The following is a 21,580-nucleotide window of genomic DNA, read 5'->3' on the forward strand; positions in this document are numbered from 1 at the left end:
TTAATGCCTTCATTTAATACAAATTGCTTCAACTTATAAATTAACCTTAAAATAATTGTATAAATTATTAAGAAAATATTAATAAATTAAAGATCAATTCAATTCAAATATGAATGTAACTTCATAAGCTTTAATACCTTAGCTACATTATTCACTTTGTTGAGAACATAATATGGAAAAAAGGCAAGCATTACTGTCTACCTAAATCTATAAACCTATGTCTTTTAATAATTTTGTCTATATAAAATTTGCTGGTAATTTATCCTGACCTACATAAAGTTACACTCTAATCCTAACACATAGCATATTATTCAAGTTTTATTCAAGAAGGCTTTCATACCTATTTTAAGTAGAAGAAAATGGTGGTGAAGCCTCAGGTGGAATGCTAGTAGTTTAATAAAACAAAAATCATAACACAATATACATACATATATTGAAGCCAATATTGCCTCATATTTTATCTTTTCCATTTTCCCTGTGTATAACAACAAACCATTGTTAACTTATACAATTGAATATAAATAAAACATAAAAATTGGGTTGTTAAATGTTGAAAAAAGGTGCATAGAACTAGCGTATAACTGTGTAAGCTAAGAATAAATTTAGAATGCAATTGTGACCAATATTCCCTGCAAAATTATGAAATTTATAATAATATAAGTCTTTATAATTGCACGATGCCTTCAATGTTTTAATCATGTGTTAATAATATAAATTAAAGAGTAAATCAAAATTTAATTAATGGTCCCCTTTATAAATTAAATTTATAACACTTTAAAATTATAGTTTCCAATTAGATCCTCAAAAAGAAAGTGCATCAATTATTTAGCCATAATAATTTAAATGTTAAGATTGTTATTTTATATATACTTAGCTATGAAATATTATCAAAAGAACTTGGGTTTTCAAAATTATCTAAAGAATCCATTTCAGTTTCACCAATAAAGTGACTTTCTACATGTGTTTGAAAGTCTGAGAAGTTAATTTCCTTTTTAAATGATTCACCACACATGGGACAAATTTTGTCATAGGGCTCTGTACTTTTGTCATTCTCTTCATCATCTTGGATACTTTTGTTATCTGAACTTGTATTCAATTCAATGAAATTATCAAATAATATGGAATCCGTTTGAGTTGCAAAGTTCACAAGACTGTTACTTATTTCAGTTTCCTTGTCTTCCATTTTTATAGACTTTCCTTTATTGTTTGAGCATGCAGAACATTTATAGCCATCTGAAATGTATATAATTACTTATTAGTGTCTTACTTCACATTAGTTAGGAACAGGTAACAATTATTTAAATTCATGATGTAAAATTTAGTATAGCATAGTTTTTTGAGAAATATTGTCGAGTTGGTTTGCAACACAATCATGAAACAACAACAAATGAACAATTAATATGTAAATACTAAATGTGGTTCAGATTACAATTTATAACTAGATTTCATCCTATCTATTATAAACTATAATGGTGCTTACAATACAGCAGATACTTGCTTCAATAATAATTTCACTGCATAATTTTTTTATTTATTGTTCTTTAACAAAATATATAAATATTTTTCAATGTAAAAAGCTATATTAACAATTATTTAATAAAATAAATTTTACTACATACCACTAAATAGAGTTTCAATTCTAGATATAACTGTTTTTAAATCTTTTTCCTGCTGTGCAACTTCTTTCTTTATTGATTGGAATTTTTCAATTTGGGATTGTATTTCTTTTAATGAATCGGTATCAGGGTCTTCCAAATAAGTAAAACCTATAGAATCCACATTTAGAGCACTATCAGCTTCCAACTCTTGTAACTGCGCCATTTGTTCATACTGTTCAACTAATTGTGATTTCTCTTGTATATAGCTATTTATCAGTTTCAATGATATTTCTTCCAAGCTTGACTCTGAAAACTTTTCCTGATATTGAGTATTCGCTTTTGGTGTACTGTGAATGTAAGTATTTGTACGGATTAAAGGTTGTTTAGTATGTTCTTTAACAGGCACTTTTTCAGGGCCCTTTAATGAAGCAATTTTTCTCCATAAATTCTTATTCTCACATTGAACCAAGAACACATGATGCAAAAGTTGTGACTTCTGTTTGTTAAGTTCCGCTATCTTCTTCTGTAGTGTAATTTTTTCGTCGTCTTGCAATGGATTGTATGTTGAATTATCTGTCTTTGATATATCTAGCTTCAGTTTATTATTATCATTTTCTAACGCATTAATTCTTCGTTGCAGTAACAAACATCTATCACGCATCGCATGAAGAGCTAGCTCGTGGACACTAAAGTTGTTGTACTCTCCTTTCATTGTAGTCTGATACGTTGTATCGTTGTTAGAACTTACAATTGAAGATGAATCCATTTTTATTTAAGCATGGAAATTAAACAATAGTGCGAATTCCTCAGTGTGAAGTAATTTTACTGCATATTTTTACTATAAATTTTTCACTTCACAGCAATGAAAACTAATTATGTATTAATAATAGGTACCTACCTACATATTTACTGTTGCTTTTGTAAAAAATATCTGCAGTTTTATGAAATTATGACATTTACAAATGTCAATTAAAGATTATAGAATAAAGATGTCAAAGGATTACTTTTTTAGATTTTATATAATGACCGTGGTAGGTACTGAACTTCATCGTTTTCTATCATATTTTTAATGAAATTATGAATGCTAATAGATTTAATTAAAAATTTAAATACTGAAACATCACTCTGGTGGAATACGGTTAATAAGATATAAAATTTAAGAAATAAATGATTATGTACCCACCCATTAATAATATTTTTTTTCAGAAATGGCTAGCGAGAAGAATCTGCAACGGAAGTTCATACCATCATCTTAGCCCAGGTGGTTTGCTGCTTGCGGGAAATCTCCAATGAAATGCCCAAATATCGACTTTTCGTAATATTAAAAAAAAGACGGAATAAATATATTTTACTCTTGGCAATAAACTTAAACAGCTGTTTTGTGACAGTTCTGTCATCTGTGATCTGTCAGTGGTCAAATGGACAGAGGTGTTTCAACTTTCAATGTCAGACAGGAAGGCCTTGAAGTTTGAAGTCTGTTTTCTGAAGACTAATCGTAAAGTTTTTAAACTAGTTTTCGAAGTAACAACTTTCAATTAAGTCTTCAGTTAGCGACCACCATTATAAATATAAACTGGAAAGAAAATATTATACTTGTTACTCAATGGTTTAATTGGATAAAACAAATAAAATGACTTATACCATTTCCATTATAAAATTGGTTGCATTTCTGGTATGTATAATTTATACTTTGCTAATCATGAATAAAATATACGTGATTAAATTTGCAAATTACCTTTTTTCATTATAGGATTTGTTAGCGGTTGGCCTTATAGTTCCATTAATACCTAATCATGTTCGGCAAATGGGAGGGAATCAATTATATATTGGCCTACTTGGTTCGATGTATTCAGGATTTCAATTGGGATCGGGACCACTTATAGTAAGTGAACACTGTTGTATCGCAGGATATAAATATATATGGATATAAGGTTGAGTATGGCCATTCATGAATTTATTTTTTCAGGGCAGTTTAAGTGACTTGAAGGGATGTCGAAATATATTAATTTACACTTTATTTATATGTTCCACAGCCTATGTGGCTTTGGGATTAACAACTTCTGTTATAGTCATAATCATCTTAAGAGCAATATTAGGTAAATATTTTAAAATGATTGATATTCTTTACTGTTTGATGCATGTATTTCTTAATGTTATGACATATTATTCCTAATCTATTTGCAAATTAGATACTATATAATTGAATGACCTTGTAAAACTACATTATATTTTGATTAAATGTTATAAATGATTTTTTGTACTGGTGCTAAAATTCAACTTAGGGCTGATTTTTCAATCCTTGGTTAAAACTTATTTGTTGAATAACATATTAAACTACCATTTCAAAAATGTATTCTAATTACTTGCATTTGACAGAACTTTACATGAATTTACAGGTGACATTTTAATATTATCTTGTAATACTTTATTAGACGGATAAGTTTTAACCAAGGATTGAAAAATCAGCCCTTAGAAAAATTTGTCTGTGTGTCTCTAAGTGCGCGAAAATGTGTCCAATATTAACATTATTTATAATGTTACATTAGTATAGGTTATCAAAGGTAAACTATTGCACTATCAATACTTTTTATCAGCATTTGTTTTTATAGATAATAAAACTACAAGTCAAATAAAAAAGTTTGATATTTATTTTGTTATATTAAACATTATACAATTTTATGAGGATTTGTACTTTTTAATGTCTAAAAATAACTTTCAGGGCTATTCAAGCAAACACAATTATTAACAAAGGCCCTGGTTCCCGAATATGAAAAGGATGAAAAAAAACAATCTGTTATATTTGGAAAGATGGCCGCTATTTCTGGAATGGGGATGACTCTGGGCCCTGTTATTGGAGGACATATAGCTGAAGATTTTCCAGAAAATGGATTTTTCTATATATCTTTAATTGTTGCAACTGTGTTTATAGTGAATGCAGGTAAATTCCATGTTACAAACAAACCCAATGATTGTATTAAATACATTAGGTACTTTAAAATCATATAAATGATGAAATAATTATTTGATATTTATAATACTTACAGGTTGTGTTAATATGCTGCCCAAGACCAGCATCAAGATAAATAAGAATGCTGTAAAGAAAAACCCAGAACATAATTTTTTACAACTAATCTATTCTAATAGTAAACAATCCGTTGAAGAGTTAGCTAAAGTTCAATGGTCACAATATTGGGATGTGTTTATGTTTAAGGCACTTTTGGGCTTTTCAATGGGTGTCTATTATTCAAATTATGCATTATATTTAAAATCACAGTATGACCTTACACCAAAACATGTGGGTTATGTAATATCCCTGCAAGGTATTATTGGTGCAGTTTCTAGCTTTTCCATGGGGTATATAAATAGTTTTTATCCCACTGACAAGGACTTTAGTGCAAGAAATTACCATGTATTTTTACTTCTTTCAATTTCAATTTTAGGACTATGTTTGTCATATAACATATTTATTTACACTATATGGTTAGTTCCAATGTCTATTGGAAATGCTGTGGGTAGGTTAGTTACGTTGGAAATGATATTGAGGAAGAAGGATCAGGAACATAAAGGTACTTTGATAGGTGCATCCAATAGTATTGCATCTTTATCAGGTGTGCTCTCACCAATGGTTTCTGGTTTGATCGGACACTATATGGGTGTCAAATATGTTATATATGCATCATTAGCATCCAATGTATTAGCACTTGTTTTAAGTTATCGTTATAAAACAAGACACGAAAAAGTGGAATAACACTACTTACAAGTCACAAAGTACAAATTAAATGTTACAAACATTCCAACACTTTGTTTAATTTTAAAATGAAAAACATGGATAAAACTTCACACGTATATTTAATTAAATATATGTTAAATTAACAAATCTAGCACTAAAGGTAACCCGTAAATCAGTCCTCGAGGGATTGCATTTGCTTTTTTCTCATGTCCTTGATGAGTTGTTGGAAGGCTTCTCTGTCTTTTACATTCTCTGGTGGGAAGATTTGCCGTTTAGTATTCGTAACCCACTCTTCAAAATACGTAGGCTGATTAAAAAAGAAGAATAAAGCTACCGGGAAAGATGTATACATAGCCATTCTTGCTACTTCCAGTTTCCAGTTACCCATTTCGTGTTTGTGTTTGGAAGTATTATATAATAAATATGCTCAAGGTTCTTTCCTTATTATTTAAAAGTTATTAATTTATTCACGAAATAAAGATTTCAATATTATCAGCTAGATCGTGCAAAAATAAATAATGACATTTGACACTTTTGACCACAGAGTACTTTGCTTTTGACACTTGACAGCTGAATCCTGATAGAATAGACTATAGAGCCATATATTCCACAGACTGCTAAATATGTCAAAAACAATAATTTGTCCTTGAATTTATCTAATAAATTCTAAGAATAAATTAATTAACCTTGGGCTTGAAATTAAGCTTGAAATTGTCTGTTCATCCCTGTTCATCGATTATTTACACATTATTTATTAATTGTGTAATAATAAATTTAGTAGCAGACTATGATTTGACCGTTTTTTATAAATATGGACTATGGTTTTGGCAACTACGGGACTGGAATCCCACAGTGGAATCCACATGATTTATTTATTTATTTATTTTATTATGATTATGCCACATAATTTCCAAAAGTTCCTATCTACGGTTCCTATCGAAGTTGAATTGACTATAATTTAGCTTGGCAAATAACCGTGAATGCACTTCATCAGCCGCATGCTGGGTCGTCTGCTCGTTTACTTTTTGAAAAATATATTATAGCTTTTATAAATAATAATAATTGTACTTAGTTGTATTTATAAGGAGGAACGCTGGCTCCTAAGACACAGAGTTCCTCTAGTTTAGGAGTCAGCGTACATAATATTTCTGTAAAGTTCATGTTTTTTGGCAAATAAAGATTTTATTTTTTTATAAATTATGTACATAAAATGGTTCGTGTGGTTAATAGCCACGAACGTATTGTTTCTCACTCAATTCTGTATTATTTGTGGTTTCAAAACAATTTCTAACTATATTGCGTGGTTTGACTATTACTTAATAGGAACACAGGTAGGAACTAGGAACCTACTTTCGTAAAATAGGTTTTATTTTTATTTTATTCCCTTGTTTAAAAAAATCAATTGGATAACTACGTTCTTAATAATTAAAGTAATTTAAAACGAAACGAACAATTAAAACTAATCGGAGTCAAATGTAGACATGTATTTCTATAACAAATATACAAATATAATATGATTACTAGGTAGGTACATCTCACTATATAAAAATGAATCTCTGATCCCTATTTCCCTTGGTCACGGTCACGCGTTAACGACTGGACCGATAATTCGGTAATTTCGGTATTCCTTATTGTCACGGAAGTCGAAGGATCATAATAAAAGGACGCAACATTTTTTTAACTAGTTAGTTACCTACTCTTCTTCAAAAATATATTTTTCGGTTGCCGCTAACAACAAAAAATAGGAATAAAATAAATAAAGGCGGCTGCCATACAACAAGCTCGAAACGAAAACTTCTATGTTGATATTGATAAAGGCAACACGTACATAGACGCGTTGAAATTTTCACAATATAATCCTTACAATATTTTCCGTTAAAAAGTAAAAGAAGAGAATAATAATTTAAAACTGAGATTATAACCTGCTGAGGCGCATGCTTGTCGTAGGTCTCTGCTTGTACCTAACCTAGTATCCAAATAATGCTACTGGTATAAAAGAGCATAATATCGCTGTCCCCGGAGAATAAAAATATGATAATCGCCATTACCATAGTTTTATTGTTATTCGATATTTGGAAGCCTACGTAGCCTAATACATCTATACATTTTTTTTTGTAACTTTTCTCTATTTTATAATTGCGCAAGTTTAGTCACTAAGCAATAAGCATTTATCTCAACGAAATTATTTTCTCGTGTGTTTGCAATAGTAGTGTCCACAGCTGTATGTGTCTTGAAAGACGAAATTACATTTTAGAATGATCTTGGAAGGATCCGATGCTTGAATTTTTTTCACAAAATACTAAAAGTATACTCTTCAATAAATAGGTACCTACTGCGTAGTTATAATTGTATCTATCTATTTTTTCCATAAATAAGACAATATTCAGCACCGTTATAACAAGTTAACACATAAAGATGTCCTTTTTAAGCGGAAATAATTGATCACTGGTTATGCAAGGTTAATAAACCTAGTAATTTAATATGATATTTAGATACGCTTATAAATTGTCAGATTACTGTGTATATTGATTACTATACTGAGTTGACTTTGAATTTTAAGCCCTGGAGTTAAATTAATAAATATAAAATATAATTTTAATCTCGTACTGCAAGTACCTACATATGCATACGGCCTGCTCTTTGGTTTACAATTTTATTTTACGTTCATTATATTCGCAGAAAGGAATAAATATCCAGATCAGGTATTACAACTAAAACTACTAGGTAACTAAAACTAAAAGTAATCAGTCATTATAAAAGATCATACCATGACGTAAGATCTTTTATGATACCTGGCTTAGTTACGTGATAGTGTAGTAAAATTGCTAAACTAAAATATTGGAAGCTGAAATATTCGTTTGCCGATACCTACTTGAATTAAAAATCCCACATCGGCAGGAGCGGGTCTGTGATCATTGCGGATGATATTAGGTACCTGTCTACTCTTGGATAGGATTGCAACCGTAATAACACGGAATGCTAGGGAATGCATTACGTTTGCATTACCTATCAGATGCCGTGCGGGCGGAACGTGCCGAGTGCTAATGTAGGACCGGCACGATTCCGATTTGTTATCAACGCCATTGAAACCCGTAAGCGCTTTTATGCTTTTCACATTAAAATTAAGTAGATGAGGCTAGCTCATGTCCGTATTGATTGAGACGTGAGATCATATTTTGGTGGTCAATGTGATATACGCATCTTACACCTGGGATATACCTATTTTAACAGTTGGTGTAGGTATCAAGTACCAGAGAGCTTATTTTCAGTTCTCATTGTTGTTGTAGTACACTGTACAAGACCAAATTCTGATCTTGTTATGATGTTAATATTATTAAATAAAGCCCAATACATAATCTACCTACTTACTCAGTTCAAAACGACATTGAAGCTTTTGTTATGTATATTCCTGTGGTATTTGACGCCACAGGGGTCGGTGTTAATACAAATTAGACCGATTTCAATTTGTAATACATATTGCATAATACTTTGGAAAACTGAATTATTCATGTTGCATGAAACAGACGGCTAAGATGAAAGATAAAACTTTATAATATTGGGAATAATAACAACTGTAGTTGAGCTAAGGTGTAGACATTTATGTTGAAATAATTTGTTACAATAATTCTCGCTACGTATCTAAACAAGCTATCAATCAAGGCTGCTTTCTGAATCTGATAAATAATCTAAAGTGAATCGACTGTTTTTTTTACAAATTATGATGCTTTAATATTCAACGTTATGCAAAATCCTCGTGATATAATAATAATAATATTTATTTACTAGCTTCCGCCCGCGACTCCGTCCGCGCGGAAAAATTAAGATTTATTTTTTTCTACGTATTTTTCCGGGATAAAAAGTATCCTATTTTATGCCCAGGATAATAAAGTATAATTATACCAAGTTTCATCGAAATCGAACCGTTAGTTTTCACGTGATGCCTGAACATAGGTACAGACAGACAGACAGACAAAAATTTTTTTAATCACATATTTGGGTTTGGTATCGATCCAGAAACACCCCCTGCTATTTATTTTTTCAATATTTTCAATGTACAGAATTGACCCTTCTACAGATTTATTATAGGTATGTAATAGATATACTCGTATGTAGGTACATCTCCTATTTGTCCTCAAAAATATTTTATACGCTGATAATAATACGAAATAACCATCTATATGTACCTACACCATAATAATAGATAATCTAATACCATACTTACATAATAATATAATACCTATACGTTTCTGAAACAGAGCTACTGTAACGTACAAAATTTGTACCTAAGTAGGTACTTAAATAGCTACGTGTCACAGCCAGTGGGAAGTTTTTATGTTAATAATTTAAATGTGAAAGTTGCTTCTAATAATAAAAATAATCGATTTTAATCCTTGTGAGAATCAACAAGGAAGTTAGCTGTTATGGTGTAGGTAATTTTAGCCAAGAGCGAAGATCGTAAGTAACCTACCATAATAAACTCTAATGCTTTTTACCTCTCCTTAACGCATAGTGATTTAAAACCCGTTACATTGCCCTGTGCTACATATAAAAATAATTTATTAATAAACAGTAAAACTTCTCTAATCTGAAATCGTTTCCCAATTACAAATCGATGAATTAAAAAAGATGGTCTATAAATCAATATTATTATGATAGGTTTTTAATTTGCGTCTTGTAGGGCAAGCTTCTTTTGATATTCAAATTGGTGTTGGAATCGGATCCATCATCTCGGATTATAATGAGCCGTGGAATGACAAACTACCCTATTTCATCAACGCCCACAGGTTGTCACAGCAATAACTATGGGAACGTAATAATATTACGTTCCGGCATAGAGTGAATAGTTTCGTAGTTTAAAATAATTTTAGATATGAAAGAGAATCGTGATAAATAAGGGTTTTATTCGATGTTTACGGCATAGCATACAAGATTTTTATGGTGAGAATTATAATGCTTACTATAGGTAATATTATATTCTTTTAAGTAAGCATACGGTAGGAAATAACAAAGGTGTTATTAAATATTTCAAGTAAAATTATTTTCCATCTATATTATGTGTGCTAAATTTCATTGTAATCGGTTTGCGTGAAAGAGTAATATACGTACACATGTGCGTACACACAAAAAACTCACCAGTGCAAACTTAGCACCCCATCTATGGAATTTTGGGTCGAAAATGACCTTGATCGTTAGGTCCCCGTTAGGTCCTTTAAGGTCCCACAATTTTTTCGTTAGGTCCCCTTTAGTTTTTTTTTAAATAATTTTTAAACTTTAGGTATAAAAAAAGTGCACTTTAGCACCCCATCCATAGAATTTTGAGTCAAAAATGACCTTAATCGATAGGTCTCCGTTGGGTCCTATAAGGTCCCACAATTTTTTCGTTAGGTCCCCTTTAGTTTTTTTTTAATATTTTTTTTTTTAATTTTAGGTATAAAAAAGTTACACTTTAGCACCCCATCCATAGCAAAATTGGCGAATTTTATCAAAATCGTATTCTTTACCGTTAGGTCCGTAGAGGACCATCATTGAAATTGTTAAATTATTTATGTTATTAAAATCTATACATAAAAGAAGTATATATAAAAGAAAGTCGTGTTAGTTACTCCACTTATAACTCAAGAACGGCTGAACCGATTTAGCTGAAAATTGGCAGGGAGGTAGTTTAGAGCCAGGAGAAGGATATAGGATACTAAATACGTACCACGGGCGAAGCCGGGGCGGACCACTAGTTATAAAATAATTGAAACCTGCGCATGCGCCTTAGAGCATTAAGGCATGCGCACATCATACATAAACAGTGCGAAATTTAAATTGGTATCGTTTCATTTATTAAATTAAATCAATAAATAAATCAAGCAAAATAATAATAATAATATAAAACAAATCATACCTACTTATAATAATGTGCAATGCAATCAAGATGAAAAGCATCAAAATATCAAGTCACACTTAACAATGCATTGAGATATTTCTTGTAAACGCTCTTGTTTTTCCTTGAAAACTACATTTCTTTCAAATTGTTTCATTTTAAATTTATTAATCATAGTTTAAAGTTTTCGTCATGTTTTCAACTCAGTTTTCAAAAATAATTTTTTTTTTGAAATCACTAAAATCCTAAGCTAAAATCGCAGAAAAAAAGATCACTTTGACAAGCTTTGACACATCAACAACTCAGGTTTTAATGACAGTTAACTGTCAAGTGTTGCCATTAAATTTTCGAAATAAAAAGCCAGTTTCATCTTTCGAACCATATAATTTTATAACTAGTGGTCCGCCCCGGCTTAGCCCGTGGTACGTGTTTAGTATCCTATATCCTTCTCCTGGCTCTAAACTACCTCCCTGCCAATTTTCAGCTAAATCGGTTCAGCCGTTCTTGAGTTATAAGTGGAGTAACTAACAAGACTTTCTTATATATATAAATATACATATAAATTTTAATAGAATAATTTAACAATTTCAACGATGGGCCTCTACGGACCTAACGGTAAAGAATACGATTTTGATAAAATTCGCCAATTTTGCTATGGATGGGGTGCTAAAGTGTAACTTTTTTATACCTAAAATTAAAAAAAAATTATTAAAAAAAAAACTAAAGGGGACCTAACGAAAAAATTGTGGGACCTTATAGGACCTAACGGAGACCTATCGATTAAGGTCATTTTTGACCCAAAATTCTATGGATGGGGTGCTAAAGTGCACTTTTTTTATACCTAAAATTTAAAAAATTATTAAAAAAAAAACTAAAGGGGACCTAACGAAAAAATTGTGGGACCTTAAAGGACCTAACGGGGACCTAACGATCAAGGTCATTTTCGACCCAAAATTCCATAGATGGGGTGCTAAGTTTGCACTGGTAAAAAACTCATGCTTCCATCCTCACAAACTTTCGCATTTATAATATTAATAGTAGTTATTATGTATATGTATTAAGTAGTAGGATTGCCCCTTTTATAGGGTTTCTCCTTATGAATCTTGTTTGTATAATTATTTTTATTTCATAAAACCGTTTATGGTTAATTTATATTCTGTGGTTCTCTTATGACTTGTTTTGCGTTGTTAAAAAAAGATGGCGCTAAATACAATTTATATATTTAATGTCAATGTCATTTGATGAATGATGTTAACAGTTTTGGTTTTGAGTTTTGGTCTTTGGATGTGTTGGAATTGGCTCCAAATACAAAAATAGGTATTAAATTAGTTTTTAGATTGTGAATGAGCAAGGATAATAAAATATTAAAAGCAGACAAATATAATATATTAATTATTAAATATCATCAATAATTGTCAGCTTTAAGTCAATGCTATTTTGATAAGTATATTAAATTTGAAGAATGTCTTCTCTTAACCAAACTACTATTGACGATATTGTTAAAGAGTGCTTGGAAACATATAGAAAATTACCAAAAACAGGAAAACCAGTGGAAAATGAATGGACTGTGCTGTCGTGTGTGATTCAATATGATAGAAACAGAAACTTCTATAAAGTTATAGCTTTAGGAACAGGCTCAAAATGTATCGGGGCAAGCAAAATGTCTCCAAATGGTAATTTATTAAACGATAGCCATGCAGAAATAGTTGCTAGACGTGGATTTCTGCTGTATCTTTATGATAATATTGAGCAGTGTTTACAGAATAAAGATTCTATTTTTGTTATAAAAGATTCACTATGTAGACTGAAACCAAATATTGATTTTGTTTTCTATTCATCGCAGTTACCTTGTGGTGATGCATCCATTATTCCAAAGGAGGAAACATTGTACGATCAAGTGGGAGATGTTGTGTGTTCAATCAAAAGGTCAGCAGATGAAGATAAAGATGATGATTATATTTGCAAAAAGTCTAAAATCGATGATATATACAGAACAGGTGCAAAATGTTTAGAAAATTCAGAACAAGATCCAAAATTACCAGGGAAGGAATATCATCTCTTAGGTCAAGTGCGAACCAAACCCGGCAGAGGAGATAGAACTCTTTCTGTTTCATGTAGTGACAAAATAGCTCGCTGGATACACACAGGCATTCAAGGAAGTCTTATTGACATGTTTTTATTGGAGCCAATATATATAAAACATTTTATATTTGGTGCTAAAGTTCCATATTGTGAAGATAGTTTGAAAAGAGCATTTTTTACTAGAAATATGACCGATGTTTCCAAGCTTGATTCTGTTCCATGTTTTTATCAAAGTACTCTTCCGTTTGCTCATATTAGATCAAAAGAAGCTAAAAAACCTTCACCAAGTAGTATTATTTGGATAAACAATGGGTGCGTATCTTTATAATTAAATATCAAAATTCTTATTCGATTCAGTTATATCATATTACATCATTTAATTTTTTGTAATAAATAATCACTACATAGTATAAAACAAAGTTGCTTGCCACTGTCTGTCCCTATGTATATGCTTAGATTTTTAAACTAGGCAACTGATTTGATGCAGTTTTTGAATAGATTTAATGGTTCTATTGAAAAGTATTTGTATAAAATTTGTTAAATTTTAAACAAAATAATTAAGAATAAAATGTTTTGTTTTTATTCATACACATTTTTGTATTTTTTATAATTTTATCCCTCTAATAATGCTTTTGTTTTGTTTAAGAATCTTTGAGGTGGCTGTGCAAGGAAAGAAATTAGGGGTAACAAAGAAAAAGGAAAATGAACCTGGCAACTATTTGAGTATTTGTAAACATAATCTATTTAAAAATTTTTATAGTATTTTAAATAAAAATGAGGAATGGAAACAAAGAGTTTGTGGGAGTGACCAGTTAGAAAACATACAATATAATGACATGAAAAGGAAATCCAAAAGGTATATTCATCATTGGAATGAAGTGAAAGAATCAATCTTTAAAATATGGACCAGAAAGCCAGATATATTCACATTTAAGGTGATAAGTTGAATTGTTTTTATTAAAAATATATTTATTTATTTATTTATTTTATTTTTAAATTTTAATGATACAAGAGTAAATTGCTATATTATGTAATTAGTAGAAGTATGAGAATTTGAAGTGCAAAACAAACTAAATAGCTTAAAGTAATAATTTGTAAGTAAAAGTTTTGGACATAGTTATTCCAATATTTCCTGGTATTTTTTTATATTGATACAGTGTACAACATTCTATCGCAGATTATACTAGTTGGTTAGGAATGTCAGAATATCTAACTATGATGCTTAAACTATAAAACGAGGCCAGTACTTTATTCTTAAAATCTTAGGTCTGTATTTATGACAGAATATTGTCTGGCTTCTTCTGCAGTGTCAAAGAAAATTAAAAAATGGCCTAGTTATATCTATAGCCTCATAACTAGCTCCAGATAAAAAAAAAACAATCTTGTAAAATCACTCCATTATAATGTGAATGTTGGAGGACAAACAAACCAACAACTGAATTTACAATAAAAATTATAAAGTAAGGATAAAAGGAATTTATTAATATTTTATATTTACTTGGCTAGTACTCACTATTACAAGCCGTGGACAGAACAGAAGCAACATCTTAGAGCACAGATAAAGGAAAAATTGTCAATTAACAGTTACAACAAATAAAAAAACAATATATTTTATACGTTATACGTTTATACGGAACCTTTAGTGCGCAATTCCGACTCGCACTTGGCCAGTTTTTTATTACATCTGCTACAATCGTTTATAAGAATAAAAAAATATAGAACCAGTCATGAATCATGATAATATACAACTTCAAATTTGTTAACCCTGACCTCACAGACAAAATCCTATTTCGAGAAAATCCGAGGAAAGAGACCACCAGCGAACAATAGAGTATTTCTCCGAGGATTCGAATCATTGTGTGGGTTTTAATGTTTTAATAAAACAAATTACAATACACAAACAAACAGGCGACCGATCCCCAGCCCCCTCCCACGCGCAATAGTCACTTTGAATTTTTATTCGATTGTTATACAAGATATTAGCCGGGATACATTTAACTCGATGTTAAATATTTTTTTTTATAGAAAACTAATTTTCCGACCGGGGATCCGGGTTTTGTATACAACTTGTTCAATTATTTACTAAAACCATTCTATCTTGAAAAAAATAAGCCACACCAAAAGCGTTGATAGCGGAAAGCGACTTAATTGGCCTTAAATTATGTATGTAGGTACCTAGTGCCTGAATAAGTAAATACCTCTACATAATATATTGGATATAGGACGCTCATGTAAATAAGGGTTAGTATGGAAATTGTAAGGTGTATTTAACATCTTCTTGAATCTCAAACCATTTCAACCAACATTTCCAAACAGAAGAGTTTCTACGTATATTCTTCTGGTTTCAATTCAATGTATTGTAGCACATTGCATTGATATACTTGTAGTTCCCATTGTTTTGTTAATCCCATCCCACTACGATAAAATAAACGAAAAAGTTTGTGAGGATGGATGATCTTTCACGCATTAAGTAGAATGAAATAGGGGATGTAAATTTTACTCATTCGTCAGGAAATCAAAAAGCTCATTTTATACATTATAGGTTTTAAGGTAGGTTTAGGTATGGCTTACTATACTAAATTGTAAACATTAGTGCTTTTTAATTTTGCTTATTTTTTGCTGTCTGCTACTGTGGACGCAACTTTCCATTCGTTGATTTGTTGTTTTTAAGAATTGTCATAAATTAATTTCAGCGTGAATTCAACACCATGTGTTGCGCTTTTGGCGTTATTTCGTCGAGAATCAAACTGATTCGTTCGGCCCAAACCGTGTTCAAGTTCACCCACTTTCTACCGGATAGCAATTAAAAATAATTTGCATTTCTCCTTGCGTATGTATATAGGTTATTGTTGCTATTCAGATTAAAACGAGAGCATGTAGAATAAATTCAGTTAAAGAAAATCTTTAATTGGAGAGTCATGTTATTGAAATACGAATACGCAATTAAAAAGCTGAAGTTATATTCAATCAATGTTTTTAAAGTATAATATTGATAGAGCTTTTCATTCTGAATTGAGTAATTGGTTTTTGAGTATGACATAACAATCACAATATAAAGACTGAAGATGATTTGTTTATCACAAATCCAAGACATTGAGGTTAGGCAGTTCATAAGTTGGGTTTGCCTGCGAGCTATGACAGCACAATGGCAGTACTAGTGCATAAATCAAAACAGGTGAGCGCGTGCGCAGCGTCTGCAGATCTTATAGGTTGCTGTTACGATAATACTATGCCAAGGCATAGTTAATAACTTATGCCGGTACGGGCTTATTTTATTGTACTTATTAAGTAGATCGAATTCCGTTATATAGTAAAAATCACTGTTTGAATAGCAAATATAACGGTCAAGTCATAAATTGGATGTTCTCTGCGGTATTAGCTATCGAGAGGCGAAGGGAGTGCTTGATCACGACTCATTGTTTATCCACGACAAATTGCCACGCTCAAATCCTAAAGAAAGCTGACACCACCTACCATTGCTTCAATATGATTTATCTGACATTTCCAGTCACCATTATTCAAACGTGAGTTTTTGCATATCAGCAAAATTATGTTTAAAAGTTTAGTCAATTTTCACTTTATGAAAGAATATGACTAACACGTAATAATTAGTATTGTACGCAATGTTGTTGACTCTTATTAAACATTAATTCTCATACTAATACAAATATATGAAATTCTATTTGGTGTTTACACGCTATACGTTTAGTCATCGTTCGAGATGGCTTTCTTTGCCCTCGTCTAGGTACTTGCTGTAGAAGCGCTATAAAAAGTATGTACATTATTGGACTTCGCAGTAAAACTAGATAGGAATCTAGCAGAGTCGATCCATGTATAGAGGCTTACAGTTATGTTGCAGTGTGGTCTATTTGCCGTCACAGGAAACTTATCAGCCAACTGTTTCATTTTCTAGATAAATTGGTCAATATGGGTATGTCCGATGGATCTATAGCCATCACTTTACAAAACGGTTTCGTGCTGATCATGACGGATTTAGGCTAAAGATATTTATTTCAAAAGCAGGATGCAAGAACCAAGAAGCGTTATATCCCTTTTTCACAATCGTCATTCCATACGACATAATTCTTAATGTTAGGGTATTTCACATACCTATAACGTTGAAAGGCCAATGGGATTTATTCGGTTGTAAATAAAGGTTTATTATTATGAATGCTCCGACGTTTTTAAATCGTCAAAAGCTATAACATTAAACTGTTATGCCATTACAATCTGTTATTTTTGCAATCAGAAAATAATGTTTAAATGAAATGTCAATGTAATCTCCAGTAGGTACCTGGGTTCGTTATGAAGATGCAGATAACATTTTTATATGAAACTCTGAACATACTTGTTGAACTATTATTACATAATTGTTTGAACTATTCATTTTCAAGGTCGGTTCCATGAACTAACGAAAGTGTAAAAATAATAATTTTAATAATACACTTCCCTGTTTCCGAATTGACACGTGCAATTTACAAGAAACATTTTGTTTTCGACGCAGCACCCTTGACTCAGATACGTGCTTGTTAGTATGACTTATGTTAAGATTCTGAATTTGTAATTATTTATTGAACTTCCTGAGGTTAGCCAATTATCCCTTTAAGCCTGTCCTCGTTTTGATGTCTGGCGTTTGATTGTGTCCTTACGTTTTTTGTTTGTGTTCAATGAAACATTAATAACACATTCATTTGACGGCGTGTTTTAGCAGAATTTAATTTCACCAACATTTTTGACATCGTTAAAAATAGCATTTTAATTCGTATCAATTTCATTTTATGCAGAGTAAATTTTATTTTTTCACCATCTTACAGAGAGTGATCACTGATCAATGTACCTACCTATTCGATCTCATGTATTGAATTTCCAAAAAAGATAAAGTTCTCTGCATAAATCTTTATTCGAATTTATATATTGCAATTAGCAAAATAAAAAGCAATGACATTAGCACATTAAATTTATATTTTTTTATTATATCATAATTATTAAAAGATAATTAATATCTAACTAACTAGTATTTATTTTTGCATGAAAAAATATCCAAATTACCATTTCATATACTTACCCTAATTTAAAAACCATAATTCATTATTAAATTAGAGTGTCCTAATAGACTTAAGGATAAAAATATTTTATAAACCATATTAATATGCATGCTTCGTTTTAAGAGAGCAGGATAAATAATGTTTGCCGGTTATCAAGTGACCCAATCTCGATACATTCTTTTTACACAACGAAGCTGTTCGCGCCACGGCCCTCTGAACTTTATAATATACTAGTGACCTGCCCTCGGTTTGCTTGATCCAAGCTTGATCAGAGAATACGTCAATAAATTCGACCAGCCAGAATGTTCAATATCAATATATGTAATTATATTTATGGGGTGTCTAATGTTTGCTTTTTATCTACTTATTTGAAGTGGAAACCAGATCATAAAGTTTTTAGAGCATTTTAAAAAGTAAGATTTGTTTTTTTTTCACCAAATTATCGAAGACAAATTTAACAAATAATTATTGAATGTAAAATTTAACTACCTAGCACATAATATTTCAAAATTATGTGCACACGAATTTTCCTTAAACATTTTATAAGGATGAAAGTCGATGATCAGTTGTTAACGCTTGAGCGATTTATCAAAAATAAGAGCAATAAATAAACTGGAGATTGGCTTACATATTGATTTTTCCTTTGGATTTTTTATAAATCTTTTTCTGCTGCCCAAATAAGAGTTTTGGTGTGGTATTGTGATTATGGGTAGGATAAATAGTGTGAACTGTGACGTGTTTTCAATAGATAATTGATCTGCGGTAAACTAATAGGCTTATTTTGTTGAGAGCTTACAGAATAAGCTCCCATGTAATGTCATCCAGATGTCATCCATAATGTTAGGTATATAGTGAAGTTAATACCTACTTAGCTATTCTCAGCCAAGGAATATTATTGCTGATCACTTAGTTACAATATTGGAATTGCAGTTAAAATATAAAATTTTAAATTACTTACTTTAAGTAAAGTAAAATAAAAGTTTTTATTAGAAATCATGTAAAGTCACGTAGTGTACTTAAAAACCATTAATAAAGTGTAATTGAGAATTTTTAATATTTTTCAGATTTTACTGTGTTCAAACTTCAAAGACATAGAAGAATTGAAATTTGTTCCAACATTCCATCAGACGTGCATTTCGTCATTGCACACAGATAAAGGCTTTACGAAATCCATTATCAAGGTTGTATTAGACACAATACATGTTTGTTCAATATTTTGATTTGTAGAAAAGTATTGCAATTGTTTGGTAACTAAGTTAACCCGTTTATAGGCAGAGAGATGTATAGATATGAATTGTTTAATGCGCAAGTGTGAACAGTGCTATTGTAAAGCCAAATGAACGAGTTTTGACACGCGATAATATTTACGAAACCTTAGACTCACGACAAAAGTAAATAAGCAGTTATTGACATTGTTACAAAAGCTGTCGATAGCTAATTTAATTAGACCAGTTATAATTTAATGTTGGATTGATCAGACATACCTATAGACAGGAAAGTGATTAAATCGAACATTTTTATTTGTAACTAGCTTCCACCGCGACTCCGTCCGCGCGGAAAATGAAAAAAAATTAAGATTTTTTTTTCTACGTATTTTTCCGGGATAAAAAGTATCCTATTTTATGCTCAGGATCATAAGGTATAATTATATCAAGTTTCATCGAAATCGAACCGTTAGTTTTCACGTGATGCCCTCACACTATTTGGGTTTGGCATCGATCCAGTAACACCCCCTGCTATTTATATTTTCAATATTTTCAATGTACAGAATTGACCCTTCTACAGATTTATTATATGTATAGATGCTACGAGCTTTGTTGCTATTCTCAAATAACATTTAACTATAGGTACGTTTATTAAACTATTACACAAGTTAGGTACACATTTTATTATTGGGTTTTTTATTATTTAATTATCAATTGTACCCACAACACTTGGGCATTTAAATTAAACAATATCTCTCATTATGTTTGCTCACCAAACAAGATAAATATAAAACACTAGGTTACCGGCCGCGGCTTCGCCCGCGCAGTCAAAGAAAAACCCGCATAGTTCCCGTTCCCGTGGGATTTCCGGGATTGCGTCATTGTCCCGGGATAAAGAGTAGCCTATGTCCTTTTTAGGGTATCAAAATATCTCCATACCAAATTTCATGAAAATTGGTTCAGTAGTTTAGGCGTGATTGTTACTTTCACATTTATAATATTAGTATGGATATTTCCTAATGCTAAATATCTCTATTAGTATGTATAATGCTAAATATTTCTTTTTGTATGTAGGTTTTTGGTACCGATAGACTAATTTATTTATTCTTAAACACTATTAAGGGTGCACACACAGTGCTGACAAAAAAGTTACAAAGGTCAAAAGGTCACGTATATCAGTTTTCCGCAAATCGCACCCTTTTGCTAGGAATTCAATAGAAGTACTTATTAAAAAAAAACTTTCGTGAAATAATCTACAAAGATTTCCTCTTGAATTTTTCTGGAGTGAAAAATTTGATTATCGTGAACTTTGGACCTATAGGTATAACTTTAACAGTCGGCACGAGTACAATTTCCATTTTTCACATCTTCAGCATAACTTCGTAATAAAGGTGAATACCAAAATTTTGCTCACTAGGAATTTTTCCGCAGATTGCAGTTTAAAATGCCTAAAATTACTGCACTTACGGTGCATTTAGATCAAACGAACATAGAACTAGAGCTAGAACAAGAGCATTCTTTCGTGATTTTTAGTGTAAATGAAAACTCGTATTTAATTTTGTTCACTTTGCATATATAATCTTTTCGAACGCACTAAGAACAACGAAAGAAGAACGCTCTACGCCTGTTTACATTGTTGAATTTGACACTGTGGGGTTAGAATGAGCATTCGCTCGTCTGATGTAAATGCACCGTAATATGAATATAAGGCATGTCAAAGCCTTCTTTAATGTTAAGTAATTTAGTTACTCTTTATTATATACCTAGTAAAAAAAAATTATATTATTACATAATTCATATTTGCAGTAAAATCTTCCGTAGGTAATCCGTAGCTCGTAGGCAGTATAATATTATGGTAAGTTTTTAAAAGTTTTATTCAATTTATTTAATAGACTTCCAGTAACTTAAATGATATAAAACCTATTGTATATTAGTACGTAATAGATATGAATAACAGTGTCAGCTGAAAAAGTGGTTCCATCGGCATTTCGACGATGATTGCATAAACAGCGGCGTTCGAGGAAGTCGTAGTAACGATCAATTTGCGTCAG

The 21,580-nt window shown here is 31.0% G+C and overlaps 4 protein-coding genes across 4 annotated transcripts; 2 read left to right on the forward strand and 2 right to left on the reverse strand.

The window, feature by feature from the left end:
• Nucleotides 1-411: 411 nt before the first annotated feature.
• LOC123693206 (protein spindle-F) lies at nucleotides 412-2,568 on the reverse strand. Its single transcript, XM_045638205.1, has 2 exons — nucleotides 1,620-2,568; nucleotides 412-1,233 (listed from the first exon to the last, which is right to left on the reverse strand). The coding sequence occupies exons 1-2, from the start codon at nucleotides 2,362-2,364 to the stop codon at nucleotides 875-877; spliced, it is 1,104 nt and encodes a 367-aa protein (XP_045494161.1). The 5' UTR covers nucleotides 2,365-2,568; the 3' UTR covers nucleotides 412-874.
• Nucleotides 2,569-3,024: 456 nt separating this feature from the next.
• On the forward strand, nucleotides 3,025-5,395 carry LOC123693287 (major facilitator superfamily domain-containing protein 9-like). Its single transcript, XM_045638302.1, has 5 exons — nucleotides 3,025-3,270; nucleotides 3,349-3,480; nucleotides 3,565-3,694; nucleotides 4,318-4,536; nucleotides 4,643-5,395. The coding sequence occupies exons 1-5, from the start codon at nucleotides 3,229-3,231 to the stop codon at nucleotides 5,344-5,346; spliced, it is 1,227 nt and encodes a 408-aa protein (XP_045494258.1). The 5' UTR covers nucleotides 3,025-3,228; the 3' UTR covers nucleotides 5,347-5,395.
• A 33-nt stretch (nucleotides 5,396-5,428) lies between these two features.
• LOC123693288 (protein PET100 homolog, mitochondrial) lies at nucleotides 5,429-5,885 on the reverse strand. Its single transcript, XM_045638304.1, has one exon. The coding sequence runs from the start codon at nucleotides 5,714-5,716 to the stop codon at nucleotides 5,501-5,503; it is 216 nt and encodes a 71-aa protein (XP_045494260.1). The 5' UTR covers nucleotides 5,717-5,885; the 3' UTR covers nucleotides 5,429-5,500.
• A 6,580-nt stretch (nucleotides 5,886-12,465) lies between these two features.
• Nucleotides 12,466-21,383, forward strand: LOC123693289 (tRNA-specific adenosine deaminase 1). The gene is made up of 4 exons (XM_045638305.1): nucleotides 12,466-13,591; nucleotides 13,926-14,214; nucleotides 19,389-19,505; nucleotides 21,351-21,383. The coding sequence occupies exons 1-4, from the start codon at nucleotides 12,660-12,662 to the stop codon at nucleotides 21,366-21,368; spliced, it is 1,356 nt and encodes a 451-aa protein (XP_045494261.1). The 5' UTR covers nucleotides 12,466-12,659; the 3' UTR covers nucleotides 21,369-21,383.
• Nucleotides 21,384-21,580: the final 197 nt, after the last annotated feature.

Source organism: Colias croceus, chromosome 7 (genome assembly GCF_905220415.1).
Source record: "Colias croceus chromosome 7, ilColCroc2.1".
In the NCBI taxonomy this organism is placed as follows: Eukaryota; Metazoa; Arthropoda; class Insecta; order Lepidoptera; family Pieridae; genus Colias; species Colias croceus.